A 21,325-nucleotide genomic window follows, 5' to 3' on the forward strand; every position below is an offset into this window, starting at 1 on the left:
AGTCTGCTGACCTTGGTTATGATACTCATCAAGTTGCCTTTTCATGTGCCTTGGTTTCTTTCCCTGTAAAGTGATGTGGGTCCTTCTTTTATAGGAGTCCAGTGTCCGGTGGAACGAGTCCTTGTGGGGAGGATGTTAACACGCATTCGTGCTGTGTGTTGAGGCTTTCTGGGCTCTCGACTGCCTGCTCAGACCTTTGTGGGGGATAGGATGATCTTTGAAGAAAGTAACAGCCAAAATTCATCTTTTAACCCTTAGATGTGTCAGACTCCAGAGCATACCGTCTGTTTGCTGTGCACATGGACTATCTTAGACTGGTCATTGAGAAGTCTCGGTGTTGCTGAGGGTAGAATTTAGCAAGGGCGTTACTTAAAACTGCCGGTTTGAGAATGATGCCTGCCTTTGAGGAACTGTATCTTCAGATGTCTCTGTTAACCAGGCCTTTCTTGTCTCACTCTGCTCCAAGGATTGTTGAACAGCGTGGAAGATGGGAGTGTAGCAGACCTCTGTACTGAAGGTAAGGCGCGCCTCCCGAAACTGTGGTGCCTGCCATTCACACTGAACGGCAGCCCTGGTGGAACACAGGAGGGAACCCAGTCTGTTCATAAGGAGCTCCAGGTTTCTTCTGAGTATCAGCTCTTTGCGAAGTCCTGCATTAGGTATTGGGGACATTAGGGGTAAGATGTGGCCCCTGCCTGCTAAGAGTCTGCAGTCCAGAGTGTAATGGTGAAAATAAAAACGCTGCTGTTCCCTGAGGGGCGGCGGCAGAAATGCTGCAGGTCCCCTAGTGGCTGCAGGCAGCGGGCAGCAGGTCCTGAGACCAGGGAGCCACATGGTGGGTGAGAGACCAAGACAGATTGGCATGCCATGCAGAGAAAATGGGTATTTATTTAGTGGGTTATGGAAGGGAAGGGAAAAATGGGGAGAGAGAGAGAAGGGAGAAGAGCAGAGAGAGGCAGAGAGAGAAGTGGGGAGGGGAGAAGTGGGGAGAAGGGAGCGAACAGAAGCTGCCTCTTTGGGAGAGAGACAGAAAGGGCTGCAGGCAGGAAGGAAGATCTGCCTGCCTCTGAGGTGGACAGGGGAAGGAGTCAGTGGGGCCTGTCTCTTAAAGGGGCAGGACAGACCATTACACGGAAAAGAGATTGACTGGTAAGTAAGTGGGGTTGATGAGTGCTGTTACAAAGGCACGCGTGATGGCTGTGTGCTGGGCATAGTGGCACATGCCTTTAAAACCAGCATTCTGGTGGCAGAGACAGGAGGATTTCTGTGGGCTTGAGGCTGGCCTGGTTTGTATATTGAGTTCCAGGGCAGCCAGGACTACCCAGGGAGACCGCCCCCCAACCAAACAAAAAAAGAAAAGAAAGGAAGGAAGACATGGCCAACACAATTTTTTTGAGCGCTGTGTGGTGGTTCGTGCCTGTAATCCCAGCTCTTGGTAGGTAGAGGCAGAGGTATCAGTAATTCAAGGACATCTTTGGCTCCCTACCATCCTGAGCTACCTAAGGGCCTGTTTCAAACAAACAATAGGGCTGAAGAGATGGCTCCGTGGTTTAGAGCACATGTTGTCCTTGCAGAGGGCCTGAGTTGAATTCCTAGTACCCACATGGTAGCTTACAACTATCTACAGTTCCATTTCCAGGGAATCAGTGCCCTCTTCTAACCTCCCTAGGCACTAGGCATGTGCCTTAGTTTGGCTTTCTATTGCTGTGAAGAGACACCATGACCCCAGAAACTCCTATGAAGGAAAACATTTAACTGGGGTGACTCACTTACAGTTCATATTGAAGTTTATTTTGGGGTTAAGCCCACTAAACCTCTCAGGGTTCAGAAAGATTTGCCATAGCGAGCAAAAACTGGCTAGTTGGGTCTGAGGGTAAACGAAATAAATTAACTCACATCACTCTTTATCATGTCCCGTCTTTTTATGACCTCTCCAGTGCCCATGCTGTTCCTTGCTCTTTGCTGTTCCTGTTGTTCTCGCTGTGCTTGCTGCTGTTCCCCCTCCCATGAGGTTTCCAGTCTATATAACCCACACAGACATTAGCAACCGTCTCAACATGCTTTTCTTTATTTTATTTTATTTTATTTGGTTTTTTGAGACAGGGTTTCTCTGTGGCTTTGGAGCCTGTCCTGGAACTAACTCTTGTAGACTAGGCTGGCCTCGAACTCACAGAGATCCACCTGCCTCTGCCTCCCTGTAGCTTGAATTTTGACTATAATTCAGCCAACCTTATAAAGAGGGCACCAGTTTTTCATAACAAGCTCTAGCACTGGGTAGGCAGAGTCAGGTGGATCTCTGAGTTACAGGTCAGCCTGGTCTACAGGGTGAGTTCCAGGACATCCAGGGCTGCACAGAGAAATTCTATCTCAAAAAAAAAAAACAGCAAACAAAAAAGAGTTTTTCAGTAACTGGAGAGGTTTCAGTAACTGTAGGTGTTGATAGATTGGAAAGCCTATTCCAGATGCTTAAAAAAGTTCATCCTTGCTGGGTGGTAGTGGTGGTACGAGCCTTTAATCCAGCACTCAGCAGAGACAGGTGGATCTCTGTGAGTTTAAGGCCCGCCTTGTTTACTTAGTGCGTTCCAGGACAGCCAGAGATACACAGAGAAACCATGTCTCAAAAAACAACAACAAAAATTCATCCTTTTACTTCTCCAGATCCACGAAAATCTGTTAGCATTCTTTAAAGGAATAGAATTTACTGAATAAATTTGTCTGTCTGTCTATATCTATCTGTCTGTCTGTCTGTCTGTCTGTCTGTCTGTCTATCCATCCATCCATCTATCCATCTTATCTGTAGAGAAAGGATTTATTAAAGTTGCTTACAGGCTGTGGTCCAACCAGTCCAACAATGGCTGCCTACCAACAGATGGTCCAAGAATCCTAATAGTGTTCAGTCCGTGAGGCTGGATGTCTCATTGGGGATCCAGAACCCCAAAGAGGTGAGCTTCTAATGGCAGTAAAGGAATGGGCTTGTCAGTGAGAGCAAGCAGGCAAAGAAAGAGCTTCCTCCTTCCATGGCCTTTAATATAGGCTGCCAGAAGAAGACATGGCCCAGATTTAAGGTTTATCTCTCCCCTCAAAAAATCTGAATTCCAGATTACAAGTGGGTCTTCCCACTTCAAATGATTTAACTAAGAAAAAAATCCCTCGCAGGTGTGCCCAGCCACTTGGGTTTTAGTTAATTCCAGATATAGTCAAGTTGACAACCAAGAATAGTCACTGCAGATGGCAAAGGTGCTGGAGTGGAACGATTCTCGCCGAGAGTGAGAAGTGTACTAGTTAGGTCAGAAACCATTCCAGTTGTCTGAACAGAAAAACAAAACCAACAAAAAAATTTTAAAGAATTTTTTTTGAGACAGGGTTTCTCTGTGTAACAGCCATAGCTGTCTTATAACTAGTTCGGTAGACCAGGCTGATCTTGAACTCATAGTGATCCGCCTGCTTCTGCCTCCTGAGTGGTGAGATCAAAGGCATGCGCCACCACCACCCAGAAAGAATTTTTTTTTTTGATTTTTCGAGACAGGGTTTCTCCGTAGCTTTTGGTTCCTGTCCTGGAACTAGCTCCAGCAGACCAGGCTGGCCTCGAACTCACAGAGATCCGCCTGCCTCTGCCTCCCGAGTGCTGGGATTAAAGGCGTGTACCACCACCGCCCGGCCCAGAAAGAATTTTTAAGTAGGTAACTGAAGACACAAAATGTTTTCTTAGAGGCAGTTACTGTAGAAAGCAGCTTCCACTCCTGGGGCTGCATCTCTGAAGGAGAGGTTAGAGTTGTTAAAACTTAGAAGTTTGGAGGGCGAGCCAGGTGGTTGTGGTGCAGCCCTTTAATGCCAGCACTCTGGGGGCAGAGGCAGGTGGATCTCTATGAGTTCAAGACCAGCCAAGTATAGAGTATGAGTTCCAGGAAGTCAGAGCTGTACAGAGAAACCCTGTCTTGAAAAAACAAACAATTAGAAAAAGGAGTTTGGAGAGTGAGTCCTGTGAATGAAACAGTATCCTACTTACATACTGCTGAGCCGTGGAGTTCGCCTGGTACCCAGGTCTGAGGCAGGGTGTCCACCGGAAGTGTCTGTCGCTGGCCTTCAAAGAGACAAGTTAGAATGAGGCCAGCGAGTTAGTCCTAATTTAGTCTGACCAGTGTCTTTATATGGCGGACGTTAAACACACAAAGAGACACTTAGTATGTACTTGTATAAAGAAGAGGCCTTGGGAGGACACAGAAGGCAGGCAGGCATCTGCAAGCCTGGGAAAAGGCCACATAGTGTGTTTCCAGCCTCCAAAAACCGTAAGAAAATGAATTTTGATTGTTTGACGTATTTCATCTGTGGGTATTTTTATTATGGAATTCCCAAAGAGCTAATACAGGATATAAAAATTCTCCAACAGTAAGAGGAGTGTTTCCCACTTAGTCACTGGTTCCTGACTCATGTATTCCGTGGTGCAGAGGACGCTTTATGTCCCACGCAAGGAAGGTGCCCACCCTTTCCTCTCAACGGTGTCATAACTGAGTCTTTTTGTCCGATTTCCTTTTTGGGACAGGGTTTCTCTGTGTAGCCTTGGGACCTGTTCTGGGACTGTCTCTGTAGACCAGGCTGGCCTCGAACTCACAGAGATCCAGCTGCCTCTGCCTCCCGAGTGCTGGGATCAAAGGTGTGCGCCACCACCCGGTGCCATAACTGAGTTTTTTTTTAAGTATTTAATTTATTTATTATGTATACAATATTCTGTCTGTGTGTATGTCTGCAGGCCAGAAGAGGGCACCAGACCTCATTACAGGTGGTTGTGAGCCACCATGTGGTTGCCGGGAATTGAACTCAGGACCTTTGGAAGAGCAGGCAATGCTCTTAACCACTGAGCCATCTCTCCAGCCCCATAACTGAGTTTTTATAGGCTGTTCCATGTTGTTAGTTCCAGGCCCACATTGGTTCCAGGTGGTGAAATATAGGACAAGATCGGTGGGTTTCATGAGCTGAAGCCCCTTTGTGTCCTTCTGCTGCGGTGAGATGAGTTCTTTGATCAAAGAGATGCTGTGTGGAATACCACAGCAGTGAACAAGGATTCTGTGAACTTATAGATGAGCTGCTGGCAGAACGAGCATGGGTTAGGAAGGTAAACCCATGGCCAGAGTATGTGTGTATTCCAGTGGGGACAAATTTGTGCCTTTCCGCCATGCAAGGGCACAGTATGTTATCCACCCATTGCGATGTGAATGGTCCCCATAGTGCCACTCTGTAAACTCAGAGTTGGTCTCTGCTATCTATGGATTAAACATTCAGTTGTAACAGGGCTGGAGAGGTGGCTCAGTGGTTAAGAGCATTGACTGCTCTTCCAGAAGTCTTGAGTTCAATTCCCAGCAGTCACATGGTGACTCAAAACCATCTATAATGAGGTCTGGCGTCCTCTTCTGGCGTTCCGGCATATATGGAGGCAGAATGTTGTATACATAATAAATAAGTCTTTAAAAAAAACCAGTAATTAGTCCAGCCTTCAGGCGGAGTCCATGTTGAGCCCATCCGTGCACAGCCTCCAAGTTGGCCAGCACAGCCACATTATAAATGTGTCTATTAAACAGACCCTGGGGGTTCAGAGAGGAGAAGGATGGACACCCGTATGTGCCGTTCTGTGACCTCGAGTGTTCAGAACAGATACTCCCTAGAAAATTCTCACATAGGAGACAGATCTTGTCAGCAGATCTATTTATTTTGTCTTTCCCATGTTTGTGAACATTCCACAAGTCAATGTGATCTGTGTCTTTTTTCTGACCACATCTGTCCAGACAAATATGTGGACAGACATTTATTGTTTGTTTGTTTGTTTATTTTTGTTTTTTGGGGACAGGGTTTTTCTGTAGCTTTGGAGCCTGTCCTGGAACTAGCTCTTGTAGACCAGGCTGGCCTCAAACTCACAGAGATCTGCCTGCCTCTGTCTCTTGAGTGATGGGATTAAAGGCGTGCACCACCATCATCTGGCTGGGCACACATTTATTTATTTATTTATTTTTCATTTATTTTTTATTTTTCGAGACAGGGTATCTCTGTAGCTTTTGGTTCCTGTCCTGGAACTAGCTCTTGTAGACCAGGCTGGTCTCGAACTCACAGAGATCCGCCTGCCTCTGCCTCCCGAGTGCTGGGATTAAAGGCGTGCGCCCACCACCGCCCGGCATGGGCACACATTTATTACTTCATGTTCTGGCTACTGGAGGAACTTTTTCCGTCCTCTTTTTATTCTTCTTTCCTCCCTCTCTCTTGCTTTCTTCCCTCCCTCTTCCCTTCCTCTCTTTTAATTTCTTTTCTTTGTTTGAAACAGGGTCTTGTGTAGCCCAAACTGGCTTTAAACTCCTGCAGCTGAGGATAACTTTGAACTTGGCATCCCACCTAGTGCTGGGATTATAGGCTGTGTCACCACACTCAGTTTTGTGTGGTCCTGAAAACTGAACCTAGGGTTTCATGCATGATAGGCAAGTATTTTACCAACCGAGCCTTCCTGGGTGGGATTTTCGTTCGTGAGCACCACTGCAGTGATCCACTTTTAGCTGGTGCCGATGTATCGTACAGAACCGTTACCAGACCCCTACGAATGTCTCTTGAGGCACTAGGGGGAAACTGGAAAGTGCTAGGAGGACCTGATTCTTTTTCCTGGTCCTTGTTTGCTTCCTGCTGCATCTTGGCTTTAGGGGTGCTGTCTTAGACTTCTACTTTTTTTTTTTTTTTTTTTTTTTTTTTTTTTTTTTTTTTTAGTTTTTCGAGACAGGGTTTCTCTGTGGCTTTGGAGCCTGTCCTGGAACTAGCTCTGTAGACTAGGCTGGCCTCGAACTCACAGAGATTCGCCTGCCTCTGCCTCCCGAGTGCTGGGATTAAAGGCATGTGCCACCATCGCCTGGCCAGACTTCTACTTTTTTAAAGAATTTTATTTATAGTGTTCTGCCTACATGCTTGCCTGCAGGCCAGAAGAGGGCACCAGATCTCTTTACAGATGGTTGTGAGCCACCATATGATAGCTGGGAATTGAACTCAAGACCTCTGGAAGAGCAGCCAAAGCTCTTAACTACTGAGCCATCTCTCCAACCCTGTTAGACTGCTTCTTTGTTCCAACAATGGTAGAACATTCCAGCAATGGCTATAAATCCACATAGCAGTTATTCTAACCATTTCATGCTTCTTAAAAGTGCTAGCAGAAACATCTCAATAATTGTATAGCAAAGTAGATTTGGGGCTGAGAGATATGTTAATAATTGTCCCAGGAACTCAGCTTATAATTATCTTTTCTTAGATATAAAGGAGCAAACTCTGAGGAAGGAGAAAAGCAGTTAAAACAAAGTAATTTCCAGCCCTGGCTTCACAATAGATTTACTAAGAGACTTCAGCAATGTACTCACATTTTATATTAAGAAAAATGATGTTTGGGGAGAGGCCAGTGAGATAGCCCAGAGCGTAAGGACAGGTCCTGTCAAAGCCTGATGCCCGGGGTTCAGTTCTAGGATTCACATAATGGAGGAAGAGAACTGACTTCCAAAGGTGGTTGACCTACACACTACACACACACACACACACACACACACACACACACACACACACCACAAATGTAATAAAATGTTTAAAAAATCCCAAAACATATTAATAGGTAAGTATATGTAAATATACCAGGAAATTTAAATAAATTATATATATATATGCTTGTATTTGTTCATATTTAAGAACTGTTAATTCTTAATTGTTAATTCTAATTGTGGTGGTGCATATCCACAATCCCAGAGTTTGGGGAGGTAGAGGCAGGAAGATCAAGGGTTCAAGATCAAACTTGGTTATATCATGAGTTCAAGGCTATTCTGGACCACATCAGACCTTGTTTCAAAGCAAATAATAAATAAATAATAAAGGTACTTGGGTTTTTGTAGAGACTCTGATTGGTCTGGAATGGGACTTGGGTACTAGTGTTTTCTTATTCTTGTTTTGGTGTTGTTGAAGGTTGAACCCAGGACACCACACACGGTAAGCAGGCACCCCACCATTGTCATGGCCTCTGTTCCATATTGCCATGTTTTAAAAGCCTAGGTGATCCTGCTGTGCAGCCTGAGTTGGGAACGGCTCATACAGAACAATGAAGGTTGGCACACGCGCTTTAACGAGGGAGGTAGCGAAACCGACACCATTTGCAACAAGCTAGTTACTGTCGTGCCCTTAGTTTGAGTAGACGGGCTGTGATAGCGGGATCATAGGCGTGCGGTTGGTCTTCTGGTTTGTAATGCGGTTGTGTCTCTTCAGTTCTTATCCAGCTCACCACCCAGCTGAAGCTGGAGCAGGTCATCCATTGCCTGGTGAGCGAGTGCTACAGAGAGGTGAGTACGGAGCTGTGGGTCCTTGAGACCCTCAGAGCCCTCAGATCCTATCGGAGCTAAGTCGGTCCTTCCACGTTAAGCATCCCGAATCCTGCCTCTGTGCAGTAGAGCCTCTTCTTGCCTGTGGAGTCATCCCATAGCCCACGCCGGGTATCTAAGTACAGCGCACATTTCTACGATGAATTTATCAAGGGACTGGGGATTCTGTGTCTGGATTCGGGATTTCCACTCGGTTTTGAGTTGTAGGTGTGACTTGGTATCAGTATCTGAAGCAAACCTTGTACGTGCAGTGTGCTTCCTTTGCCATGCTCACAGCCAGTTAAACAAGACCGAGACTGAGGGATAAGATCAGGACCACCTTTTTGTTTGAGTTGAAATCTTAGCACGTAGCCTTGGCTGGGGGGAACTTGATGTGTGTATGTAGTTCATGCTGACCTTGAATTCGCGGACAGCTGCCTACCTTTGCCTCCTGAATGTGGGACCAAAGGTTCGTAGCAGCTTAGAATTCTATGCACCCAGCTTAGAATCCCTTTTTATTTATGTTTCAGAAGGAAGATAAATGTTTACCTTAATCTCATAAAGAGGAATATTTAATTACATATAATTACACACACACACATATATATTTGTTTGTTTGTTTTTTGAGACAGAGTTTCTCTGTAGCTTTGGAGCCTGTCCTGGAACTAGCTCTTGTAGACCAGGCTGGCCTCGAACTCACGGAGATCTGCCTGCCTCTGCCTCCCAAGTGCTGGGATTAAAGGCGTGTGCCACCACCACCCAGCTTAATTTTATATTGTATTTAAATGATATAATTATTTTGTATGGAATAGAGTAAATTTATAATTATTGTAAATATTCATCATGATGCCATTAACACCTATTAAGCACTTGCTCTGTGTTAGGCACTGTGAGGTGATTTGTATGCATTATTTCTTTCTTTTTCTTTTTTTTGAGATCATCTATCCATATGTAGTCTAGGCATTGAACTTTTGAGCCTTTCAAGTGTTTGCATTATACACAACAATATCCAGTTTACATGAAATATCTTTTAAAATTAAAATTAAACTTTTATTTTAATGTGTATGGGTGTTTTGTCTGCGTGCATACCTGTGCACCACATGCATGCCCTCAGAGACTAAAAGATGGTGTTGGTTCCACTGGAACTGGAGTTAGAGATGAGGTGGGTGCTGGGAACCAAACCTGAGTCTTTTGAAAGAGCAGCTAGTACTCTTAACCACCGAGGCATCTCTCTAGACCCCCTCCCCAGTTTTGAGACAGGATCTTATTAACAGACCAGGCTATCCTTGGATTCAGGATCCCACCTCTCTGCCTCCTGAGTTTATGGGATTAAAGGCATGAGTTGTCATGCCTGCCGTGTGTGCGGTATCTTATTCAATCTCATCATTCCACCACAAGAGTCTATGCAGTATCATCTCAGGCTGGAGAGATGGCTCAGAGGTTAAGAGGACTGGCTGCTGCTCTTCTAGAGGTTCTAGGTTCTTGTTTTTGTTTTTTTTTTTTTTTTCGAGACAGGGTTTCTCTGTGGCTTTGGAGCCTGTCCTGGAACTAGCTCTGTAGACCAGGCTGGTCTCGAACTCACAGAGATCCACCTGCCTCTGCCTCCCGAGTGCTGGGATTAAAGGCGTGCGCCACCACCGCCCGGCGAGGTTCTAGGTTCAATTCCTAGGAACCACATGTTGGCTCACAGCCATCTTTTTTTTAAAGATAAATTTATTTATTATGTATACAGTATTCTTCCTTCATGTATGCTCATATGCCACAGAGGTCACCAAATCTCGTTACAGATGGTTCTGAGCTACCATGTGGTTGCTAGGAATTGAACTCAGGACCCCTAAAAAAGCAGCCAGTGCTCCTAACCTCTGAACTGTCTCTCTAGCCCCCCTCACAACCACCTATAATGAGATCTGGTGCCCTTTGTGGTATATGGACATACATGCAGGTAGAACACTGTATATATAATAAATAAAAGAAAGAAAAGGATTTTTAAAAGACAGGAAAGGTTACTCTCCCTGTAAAGCAAAAAACATAGTGCTGGTCACACACAGAGTGTTCATTAAAAACAGCCTGGTGTTGCAGCCTGTAATACCCAGCCACAGCTATATAGATTTTAGGCTAGCACGGGCAATGCGAGATCTCAAAAAACAAAATAGTAAAAGTTCACATCCATTATAAGGTCAGTAAAATAGAAATGATGACTCAAGTCATGTGACACCCATTTATTATGCTGGGGATATAGCTCAGTGGCATAGTGAAGTCCTGCGTTTAATCCTCAGTACTACATCCACAAAAAGTTAATTGAATTTTCAATAACAGCAGCTAAAATATGTATGTAGCCGGGCGATGGTGGCGCACGCCTTTAATCCCAGCACTTGGGAGGTAGAGGCAGGCGGATCTCTGTGAGTTCGAGACTAGCCTGGTCTACAAGAGCTAGTTCCAGGACAGGCTCCAAAGCTACAGAGAAACCCTGTCTCGAAAAACCAATAAAATAAAATATGTATATATATATATATATATTAGAGTCTGTAAATGGAGGCTGCTCATTCATTTCCCGGCCACGTGGACACAAATAATCACACAGAAACTATATTAATTGCCGGGCGGTGGTGGCGCATGCCTTTAATCCCAGCACTCGGGAGGCAGAGGCAGGCGGATCTCTGGGAGTTCGAGGCCAGCCTGGTCTACAAGAGCTAGTTCCAGGACAGGAGCCACCAAAAGCTACGGAGAAACCCTGTCTCGAAAAATCAAAAAAAAAAAAAAAAAGAAACTATATTAATTACAACACCATTTGGCCGATATCTCAGGTGTATTTCTAGCTGGCTCTTAAATCTTAAACTAAAACTAACCCATTTACATTATATTTTACCATGAGGCTCGTGGTTTGTAACCTCTTGCTTCTTGGGCAGCTATATGATATCTCCTATTTTCTCTGTATATCTCTATTTGGATTTCCCACCTAGCTTTATTCTGTCCTGCCATAGGCGATAGCAACTTTATTCATTAACCAATAAAAGCAACACATATACAGAAGGACCTCCCACATCAGAGTCAGTGTTTTTTGTTTTTGTTTTTTTTAAAGATTTATTTATTTTTTTATGTATACCTTGTTCTCTCTGCATGTACGCCTACAGGCCAGAAGAGGGCACCAGATCTCTTTACAGATGGTTGTGAGTCTTTACAGATGATTGTGAGCCACCTTATGATAGCTGGGAATTTAATTCAGGACCTCTAGAAGAGCAGCCTGAACTCTTAACCTCTCAGCCACCTCTCTAGGCCTAGAGTCAGTGTTTTATCTTTATGAGATTTCCAGGTTTTATCTTCCAGTTTCTGGTTCTAAAGGAAGCAAAAAAACAAAAAACAGAAAACAAAAAAACAAAAAAAAAACCTTACCTATTTATAGATTTTGCATTTTTAAAACATTTTGTTACGTGTGTGTGTGTGTGTGTGTGTGTGTGTGTGTAGATTGAGCCCAGGACCTCAAGCATGCTAGGCAAGTGTTCAGCCACCAAGCTACATTCCCAAACCAGAATATGGTAATATTAGTACAGTTTAACAAGAGTGTACTGAGCCAGGTTCTGAGGCCTTGGAGAGGAATCTGACTTGGTCCCTTCCTCCAGGTGCTCCCAGTTGAATGGAGGAGACAGAGACTTAGCTAAAGTTAATTGTGGTGAGAGACAGGCATAACAGGCACTAGTCTGGGTAGGGCAAAGTCATCCCTGGAGGCCAGCCATGGATCTGACGTGTTCACTTTCTGCAGCTGTGTTGCATGCCCTCCATGGGAGGCAGCCTGGCCATCATGACTCTTCTCGGCAAGCTGGTGGATGCCGTTTCTGGTTTGGCGGATGAGCTTGTAATGGAGCACGGTGAGTTTCCTATGGAGAGGGTGGCTCCTACCCTTTACCTGCTTTGGTCACATTGCCACGTGAGTGTCCTGTTAACTGTGTGCTCATACTTGGGAAGGCATTGCTTTCCTTATTGTTTTTGTTTGCTTGCTTGGTTTTTTTTTTTTCGAGACAGGGTTTCTCCGAAGCTTTTTGGTTCCTGTCCTGGAATTAGCTCTCGTAGACCAGGCTGGCCTTGAACTCACAGAGATCCGCCTGCATCTGCCTCCTGAGTGCTGGGATTAAAGGCGTGTGCCACTGCTGCCCGGCTTGTTTTTCTTTTTTTAATCTGCAGTATGTGCTTCATATTGTTCAGTTTGAAAACAAAACAACAACAAAAAAACAAAACAGTTTCGGAGTTTCTTGACTCTGGTCTTGGGCTTTTTTTTTTTTTTTTTTTTTTTTTTCTATTTTGAGGCAGGATTTCACCACATAGTCCAGCCTGGCCTGAAACTCACAGTTTTCCCTCAGTCTAGGGGGTACTAGAATTAGAGGTGTGCACTACAAATGAACTAAGGGCTTATCATGACCTTCCTTCTGGGTGAAAAAACAAATTAGTTCTGGGACATAGAAGCACCTTTACATTTTATTAGAGTGTTTGTGAGTATGCACAAGTGTGTGCAGCGATGTACGTGCCTAGACAGTTTGTGGGATGCAGAGAACAACTCTTGGGAGTCATTTTCTTTTGCCAGCCTGTGGGATCTGGAGACCAAGCTCAAGTCATCAGGTTTCCAGGCAAGCCCTCTACCCACTACTCACAGACCCAGACACACTCTAGAAAAGATCCGTGGCATGCAAATCGTATCTCCCAGAGGGTCGTCCTTTAAGTTCTGACTTTCTCTTTTGGTCGTGTACTTAGGAAGCGTTTTTTTTTTTTTGGTAGGGAAATCACTATTACCTCACTGAAGGCCCAAAGAGAGTGTCATGTCCCCTGGAACTGGAGTTACACGGTTGTGCGAGCCCCTTGATGTGGGTGCTGGGACCTGAACTCAGGTCCTCTGTAAGAGCCGCAAGTGCTCTTTAACTCCGAGCCATTTCTCCAGCCCCTAGTCTGGAGTATATGGTAACTGACGTAAGATTCCTTGTTTGTGGCTGGAGCGATGGCTGACCGACTAAGACTGGTTCGGTTCCCAGCACCCACATCGGGTAGCACACAGCCGACTGTAGTTCTTGATCTGACACCCTCTCTGCCGTCTTTGGGCACCTGCCCTCTGCACTCACATGCTCAAACCCACCCGCAGACACGACATTAATAACAAAACTTAAAAGATTGCTTCTACTTTTCTGGATAGGCACATTGATGGAGCATTTGCTGAGGGGCTTGGTTTACCCCAACGAGGCAGTGCAGGCCTCCGTCTGCTACCTCTATGGGAAGCTCTACTCCTCGCCTACTGCAGCTGAGATGCTTGCAGGCCATTTCCGGGAGAAGCTGTGTCCCCTCTTCCTTTCCACCCTGAACAATGCCCAGACAAAGGACCTACAGTTCAACTGCCTGGGTAAGATGATGTTGGCGGGTAAAGGAAGAAGCTCTTGAATTTGAGGACTTACGATACTGGCTGTTGCAGGTGGAGCGGAGGTTTGCTGCATTGGGGAGGGCAGAAGGCAGGTCAGGGAGAGAAGATTCATAGTGAGAGATGCCTACATTTGGTGTGGCGCTTTAAGAATGTTGTCTTTGGGAGAAAAGGATGAAGGGAAATAGAGGGTGTTTTGCTTTGAATCTTTGCTGCCTGAATTTGCTTTCATGGTTAATTGTTATACCACACAGTTTTCATCTCCTGGACAGTCACTCTCCTAGTCCGAAAAATCCTCTATGTTCTCTTCTGGCCTCCAGGGTAAAGGTCAGGTTTCCCTGCTTGTTATATAGGTGGCTTCTTCCTCTTTCTCTTCCTATTCTTCCTCCTCCTCCATTTGAGACTGGTCTCAGTGTATAGCCTAGGCTGGCCTTCAACCTTGTCTTCCAGACTTGTGGCACCACGCCTGGTTGTTTGTGGATTTTAGGAGCCTTGGTTTAGCCTTCAGGTCTCTTGTCCTGCTCCTTACGTGGATGCACACGAGCTGGTGGATGTTTCTGAGCCGTGAGCTGTCTAGTTTGCTGTATTTGTTGGCACCGGTGATTGGACTCTATGTCAGCTCCAGCTTTCCTTTTCCAGACAGTGTGGATTGACGCTGTCATAGGGAACCGAGTGTGGGCTGCTTTCGGAGCAGGAGCTAGAGGGAAAAGCATCATCTATGTGACCACAGCTTCTTTTCACAGTCTATGCCAAGAGCTGTCAGGAACAGCCCAGCCACTCAGAGAGTGTTAATTCTGAGCCAGGCTGTGTGCTGGACTCTTGGATCATAAAGATGGTCAGACCCAGCTTCTATCCTGTGGGGACTCACAGGCCATGTGCAGAACAGACATGGACAGCTAGGATACAGTGTGGCATCCTGACATAGAGCTGCAAAGAGGGTGAGGAGGGCAGAGGGCAGGAGAAGCTTCCTACAGGGAAAGATGCTTAGACTGAGCCTGTGTGTGCTTGGGAATGGGAGGGAGGGAAGTAACGTGGGCAAAAGCACCAGGCATGAAGCAGCCTGATGGATAGCTTGTGACAAGACAGTGTTGGAATCAGAGAAGATTAGTGTTCAGAGGGACATTAAGTTGAAATCCTGGTTGCTCCCAGAGCTGGCCTAGGGAAAGAAGAGAGAAATCTCATTTTAAATCCTATCTCTTCTCTGGAGCCTTTCTCTCCAAATAGATATGCAGTTATATTCTTATTTTTTAAGCTTTTTTTAGATGTATTTATTTTTATGTGTATGAGTGTTCTGCTTCTCTGTATGTCCAAGTGCCACATGCACAAAGAGCCTGCAGAGGCCAGAAGAGGGAATCAGATCCTCTTGACTGGAGTTACAGATGGTCCCTGTAGGCAGTGCCACCCCTGAGTAGGCGGACCTGGGCTGTAGAAGGCAAACTGAGCGTACCCTGCAAAGCCAGCCAGGAAGCAGCATTCTTACATGGTTCCTAACTGGGTCTGCTTGAGTCCCTGCCCTGCCTTCCCTCAGTGGTGGACTCTGAGGTAGAAGTAGAGGACAAAGAAATGCTTTGCTCCCTGAGTCGCTTCTGTTCAGAGTTTTATCATAGCAACAGGAAGCCAGACCAGGTCACAGCTGAATTCCTAGACTGACAGGCCTTACAGTTGTAGGTTCTCCTCGGGTGTTTGTGGGAGAAAGCTGGGTCACAGACAGCAAACTGATGCCTAAGCCTTCTAACCCAACTTCACATCTACGGAGACCCCAAGAAGTCTCTCGGGCTGTCTGAGGGGCCATCTTGGGAGGACCCTGGTGCCCTTCTGACCTCAGTCAACCCCTCTGCACCCTAGGTTTGCTAAGGCAGCTGCTGAAGTATGATCTCTTTGTGTCCGTGATCATGAGCAAGTCGGTGCTGGTGGAGAGTGCCGAGAGTGTTGAGCGGCCCTCAAGAGAGACCTCGCTGCCTTTGGTGCTCAAAAAGGTAGTGGTGGGCCAGGGGTCCGAGCTCCATTGTAGAGCATGTGCGTCGCATGTGGGGCAGGATCAGGCATGCAAGATTACCTGGGCCACATGGGATCCTGCCTCAAAACAACAGCAGTAGCAGTAGCAACAACAACAACAACCCTAAAGAACAAAGCAAAACCCAAACAACCTCTCTCAAAACAACCAAGTTTTGATGAGATAATTTAGTTATGGTTAAGACCTCAAATTTACCGTTGTTTGACCTTGGCTTTGCCTCTTCTTGATGATCTGCATAGAGGACTCATTGGCCTGGGTGTTTATTATATGACAATGACTTTTTTTGTTGTTGTTTTAAGATTTATTTAGTATGTATACAGTGTTCTGTCTGCATGTATGCCTGAAGGCCAGAAGAGGGCACCAGAACTCATTACGGCTGGCTATGAGCTGCCATATGGTTGTTGGGAATTGAACTCAGGACCTCTGGAAGAGCAGCCAGCACTCTTAACCGCTGAGCCATCTCTCCAGCCCCTCTGGCAATGACTTTTTACACTGAATGGCTTACAAGACAAAATTAAGAAGGGAAAAGGCACATGCAGTAAGGTCCAAGGGAAACCGGACAGAGGTTCCTAAAATCCTCTCACAGGGTGCTGTAGGTCCACCAACAGTTCGCTGTGAAAATCGATGGGAAATGTTGCCTACTGAGGGAGGTTTTTGTGTCCTGGAGTTTTGCCTGGAGCAGGGTGGTCACGAAGGTACTCTTTGCCTCCCACAGCCTAGGTTTCTGGGCTCCCAGAAGGACAGCAGCTGCTCTCAGATGCATTGGTGTTCACATAGTTTAGTCATAGCTGCCCTCATTGGGCCCGACAGGAGCAGGAACCCCCCCCCTTACCACCACCACCACAAAACCCAAATTCCAAATCCAGCCAAAGTTCAGTTTAGTAAACACTTCTCGCCAAGAGCAATAGCTTCAGACTAGTTACACGAACTCTTTTTGACACACTCAGAAAAACAAAGATCACAGTGGCGCACTCTTCTCTTGTTGTGTTGTGACTATAGCGAATGCCTGAGCCAGATAAGAGTTTTCGCTAATGAATCCCCGTTTATGAGTTGGTGCTCCTTTTAGAACCGGGTGTCACTGTTGAATTTCACGTTGAGTCCTTCACTCTGTTTTCCCGAGTCAGGCAGAGACTCATTACCATAGTCTGTGATTGTCCTCCTTCTGCCCGGTGTCACAACATGGAAGCGATGATGATTTGGGCTGCTGCCCTAAGACGCTTAGGTTGGGCTCTCTGGTCTTCTTGATGACGTGACTGGGGTGCTTTTCGCTATCTGTTTCTCCAGTTTCTCCTCTCCAGAGACGAGATCCTGCAGGTGGCCAGCTCCCACTGTATAACTGCGGTGCTGGTTCACTCCCCAGCAAAGCATGCCGCTGCCTTCATTCATGCTGACATCCCAGGTATGGGGAGCCGCTGATCTTCCTCTCTGGGGACTGGAGGATTCTGACTAGAGCTGGGAGGCCGCAGCCGCGGTTTGTCAGAAGATCTCTGATAACTCGCTCAGGAGGGACCCGGCAGGGCTAAGGTCAACTATATGTCAAGTAGGCTTCCTACTAACTTATGGACTTGAGCAGTTTGTTACTGAGACTTGCCATTCATTTGACCTTCAGGGGGTGGCAGAAGGACCTGAGACAGGAAGGCAAATGTCTGTTGAGGAGCTTTGAGGAACCAGGAAATAAGCCTGGCGGTTATTGCAGATGTCAAACATGGTGGAACCCATCTGGGTTGTTTTACTTTTTGTGGTCAGGGTTTCAAACAAGGACCTTGCTCATGCTAAGTGGGTACTCTGTCACCGATGGGTGTTCCAGCCCATCTTTATTTTATGGTTTAGGAAACTAATTTTTTTTCCTAGAAAAGACACAAACTTACATAAATGGAGACCATTACATAGTACTCACCAGACTCTTGTGAATAGATGCACCTCTTTTGGTAGAGGAGGTGGAAGGATGTGGGATGTGCTCAGTTTGGAAGGGCTGTAAATGATAACTGGGGAGAATTAAGGTTCAGAGAAGGGAGACGATATTCCAAGCCAGCCAGAGCAGTCGCTGGCAGAGATGCGACGTGCAGCTGAGACCGATTATCAAAGCTCTTTATTTCTAAATTGGGTGGCTGCCCCTCTGCCCTTCCCGAGAGTGTGAAGACCCCAAGTTCCCGTGGCTACCAAGCAGAAATGGCTTTCGCTGTTACTGTGGCTTTTTCGGGTCCTCGGTTTCTCCATCTGTTAAAAAAGAAATACCTTCGTGACCCTGAGAGCACTTTGAAGGTTTATCTGTGGATTGGCGGTTCTGATGGAGAAGGGTGTGTGTGTGGACAGACAGAAGGAGAAAGGGGGGACGTGTGGCTAAAGGGCCCCGACCTCCAGCTGTCATCCATTGTCCTCTCCGTCCCTGGCCAGAGTTCCTCTTCGAGCATCTGTCGGCTTCCAGCGAAGTGCTCGTCTGGTCCAGCTACAATTGCTTGATCCTCCTGGCAGAAGAGCCGCTCTTCTTTTCCAAGTGTCACACAGTGTATGGTTGGTAATAGGGGCCCCGTGCGACTCCAGGGTCATGGGCAGCGGTTGGGTCGCAGCCGCAGAGGCTGTGGAGGGCTGGCATCCACTTTAGGGGTGCAGCGCAGACTCATTCCATGTGTAAATGTATCTAGGTGTTTCTGTAGAGACTCTTTGTCAGGAAGGGGCATTCTTATTAGCCGCTCAGTGAATTCTAGCTTCACACCAAACACAATTTCGAGACAGGGTTTCTCTGTAGCTTTGGTGCCTGTCCTGGATCTCACTCTGTAGACCAGGTTGGTCTTGAACTCACAGAGATCTGCCTGCCTCTGCCTGGGATTAAAGATGTGTGCCACCACTGCCCAGCCCAAACACAATTTCAAACAGTTAGATTCAGCCTTGGATTCATTCTGGTGTGTGATCTAGATATCTGTCCGTCTAGTTAATCTCTAGATTTTCCAGTTCATCCTTTCAGGGTCGTTTGTGAGAGGGTTTCCCTGTTTAGCTATGGCTGTCCTGGAACTCGCTCTGTAGACCAGGCTGGTCTCAACTCAGAGATCTGCCTGACTCAGCCTCCTGAGTGCTGGGATTAAAGGTGTGTGCCACCACCACCCGTCCAACTTTGTATGCTGTTTCTCAGCTATGTTGGGTATCAGACTGGGGCCAGGAAGTTTAGAAATACGTATATCATGGTCTGTGTGCCTAAGAAAGGAAGAGAGGTGTGAATAGGCAGTTTCAATACAACTTAATGCAGTCTCTTAAACAGAAGCAAAAAGAGCTCAGGAGGGAGAGGTTCCCAGCTCTTCCTGGATGGAGCTGGGGGCTTTGTGGAGGAGCAGAGGAGGAAGGGGAAAGAGGTGACTTAATCAGTAGGGGCCACGGACTCCCTCCTGTGCTTGAGTCTGTGTGGATGTAGGGGGATAGAATGAGACAGATGAGGACATGGCCTTGAAAACCGCAACCTGGGTCTCATCTTATCCCCACCCCACTCATCACTGGTGTGATGGAGCCCAGGCCTTTACACGCTAGGCAAGCACTCTGTCCCTGAGGGGTACCTGTAGTCCCGGTCTTAGGAATCAATTCAGCTGCGTCAGGGTCCTGTATACAGCCTGTAGGTTCTGTTTAGGGTATGTCACCTCTCCTGGGTGGTTCATGGAAGAACCACAGAGTGCTGACCCCGTGTCTGTGATCTGTTATCCTGAGGCAGGGATTGAGGCAGTGGTCAGGAGCCTCCAGGGAAGCCTGCAGATGACCAACACAGAACTGCATAAGCAGGGCCTGCTGCTCTTCGCGGAAATTCTGACTCGGTAAGCAAAGATGTCAGGTAGGGCTGGTGATGGAGAGGTGAGCATTAATTCCTGGTGGGGCCAGGGATGAATCAGTCACTCGTTCCTCACCTACCGTTTCACAGGCAGCCAGAAGAGATCAGGCTGTTCACAAGCTCAGCCATGTGCAGAGATGCCAACCGTGCCCTCCAGGAGGCCGTGAGCAGCCCGGTGGTAGATGTGGCTGCTGAAGCACTGAGGGCCATTTCGGCTTTTCTGAGGTGAGAGGCTGAGGCAGGCTGAACTGAACCTGCCTGAGGGTCTGTGGAGGCCAGGCAGCTTCCGGGATGCTTTCTTGTACCACAGTCATTATTATCATTTGTTGCTATTGTTGTTTTGTTGAGACTGGATCTCATGGTGTAGCCCACCATGTGCTCCAGGTTGGCTTCAAACAGTAATTTTCCTGTCTCTACTTTCTAAGTGTTAGGACGAGCACGAGCCCCACACCTGATTTCCTATAGTTCCTTCCTCCTTTTTTGTCTTTTCTGAGACAAGGTTTCTTTACATATCCCTGACTGTCCTGGAACTCACACTGTAGACCGGACTGGCCTCGAACTCACAGAGATTCTCTTGCCTCTGCCTCCTGAGCACTAGGATTAAAGGTTTTGCCACCACACCTGGCTTCTGTTTGTTTCTTTTTGAGGAAAGATCTGGTGTAATCCAGCTGGCCTCAAAGTTGCTGCGTGGCAGATGACCTTGGATGGCTTTGCATCCTGCCTCAGCCTTCTGAGTACTGGGATTATACAAGCATGTACCACCTCAGTCAGCTAAATACGGTTTTTGAAGCAATATCTGTTGGTTCTCGTTCTCTTAACAGCCCCCACATCCCCCACCAAGCCCTCTCTTCTTCTTTTCAAGGTCGGTCAGCTGTAACTTTATTTTTACATTGTAAAGGTTGTTAACATTTTTAGTTCCTTCCTTCCTTATATTTAAAATCTTTGTGATTTAACCAGGGTGGTTCTAAAAATTGAAGCAAAAAAAAAATAACATTTACATTACAATAACTCGATTCTCTCTCTCCTTCCTTTTGTGCTTCCCTGGATTTGAATCTCTAAATCTGGAGCACGAATCCCAGGGTGGATGAGATGAGTAAGCCCCCACCATGCCAGGGCACAGCTAGAGTAAAAGTCATGGCAGTCAGGCTCCCGTGCACAGGAGGGCTGTGCTTGGAGAAGGCAGGAAGCAGCTCTCAAGCAGGTGGTGGTATTTGAGCTGTGCCTGGAGGGCTGAGGGAAGGCAGGTTGTGGAAAGACACGGTGGGTGGAAAGGCAAGGGGAGCGTCCTGAGGCGCAGCAGTTGGCTCAGTTAGCAGGTTACAAGAAGCGGCGGTACTGGCAAAGATGTTTGGCCAGAGCTGGGGAGAGTTGGGGAGGAAGGTGAGTGAGTCATTCATATTTGCAGGCTGCCGAGGGGTTGACTTTACTGAGGTGGTCGCTCTGAGATGGAGTGGTCCGGCTCCGGAAGACAAACTAGAAGGAGAATGAAGAAACACAGATAGATAGCGCACGCCAAATATAAGGGACCCGGGGCTTGAGGATAGCTGTAGGGTTAGAGGGCCAGCATTCATGCGGTGGTACACCCCTGCAATCCCAGCACTTGGGAGGGTTGCTCGAGGATAGTGAAAACCCATCTGCATAGGCTGGCAAGATGGCTCTGTGGGCGAAAGCCCTTGCAGCATAAACCGAGGGTCCGAGTTCTGTCCCCAGAAAACCATGTCAGAAGGAGAGAGCTCACTCCTGAAAGTTGCCTTCTG

At 46.8% G+C, this 21,325-nt stretch overlaps 1 protein-coding gene across 1 annotated transcript in view; it reads left to right on the plus strand.

Annotated features, from left to right (window-relative positions):
- The window catches only part of Mei1 (meiotic double-stranded break formation protein 1), a 62,842-nt gene that overhangs the window by 2,287 nt on the left and 39,230 nt on the right, over positions 1-21,325 (plus strand). Inside the window, exons 3-11 of the mRNA XM_075960104.1 lie at positions 467-517; positions 8,263-8,336; positions 12,112-12,217; positions 13,528-13,731; positions 15,592-15,722; positions 17,045-17,159; positions 18,155-18,271; positions 19,455-19,554; positions 19,659-19,793. Coding sequence (XP_075816219.1) covers positions 467-517; positions 8,263-8,336; positions 12,112-12,217; positions 13,528-13,731; positions 15,592-15,722; positions 17,045-17,159; positions 18,155-18,271; positions 19,455-19,554; positions 19,659-19,793 — 1,033 coding nt within the window. The remainder of the gene's footprint in view (positions 1-466; positions 518-8,262; positions 8,337-12,111; positions 12,218-13,527; positions 13,732-15,591; positions 15,723-17,044; positions 17,160-18,154; positions 18,272-19,454; positions 19,555-19,658; positions 19,794-21,325) is intronic.

The sequence above is a fragment of the Microtus pennsylvanicus genome, chromosome 2 (assembly GCF_037038515.1).
Source record: "Microtus pennsylvanicus isolate mMicPen1 chromosome 2, mMicPen1.hap1, whole genome shotgun sequence".
NCBI lineage: Eukaryota > Metazoa > Chordata > Mammalia > Rodentia > Cricetidae > Microtus > Microtus pennsylvanicus.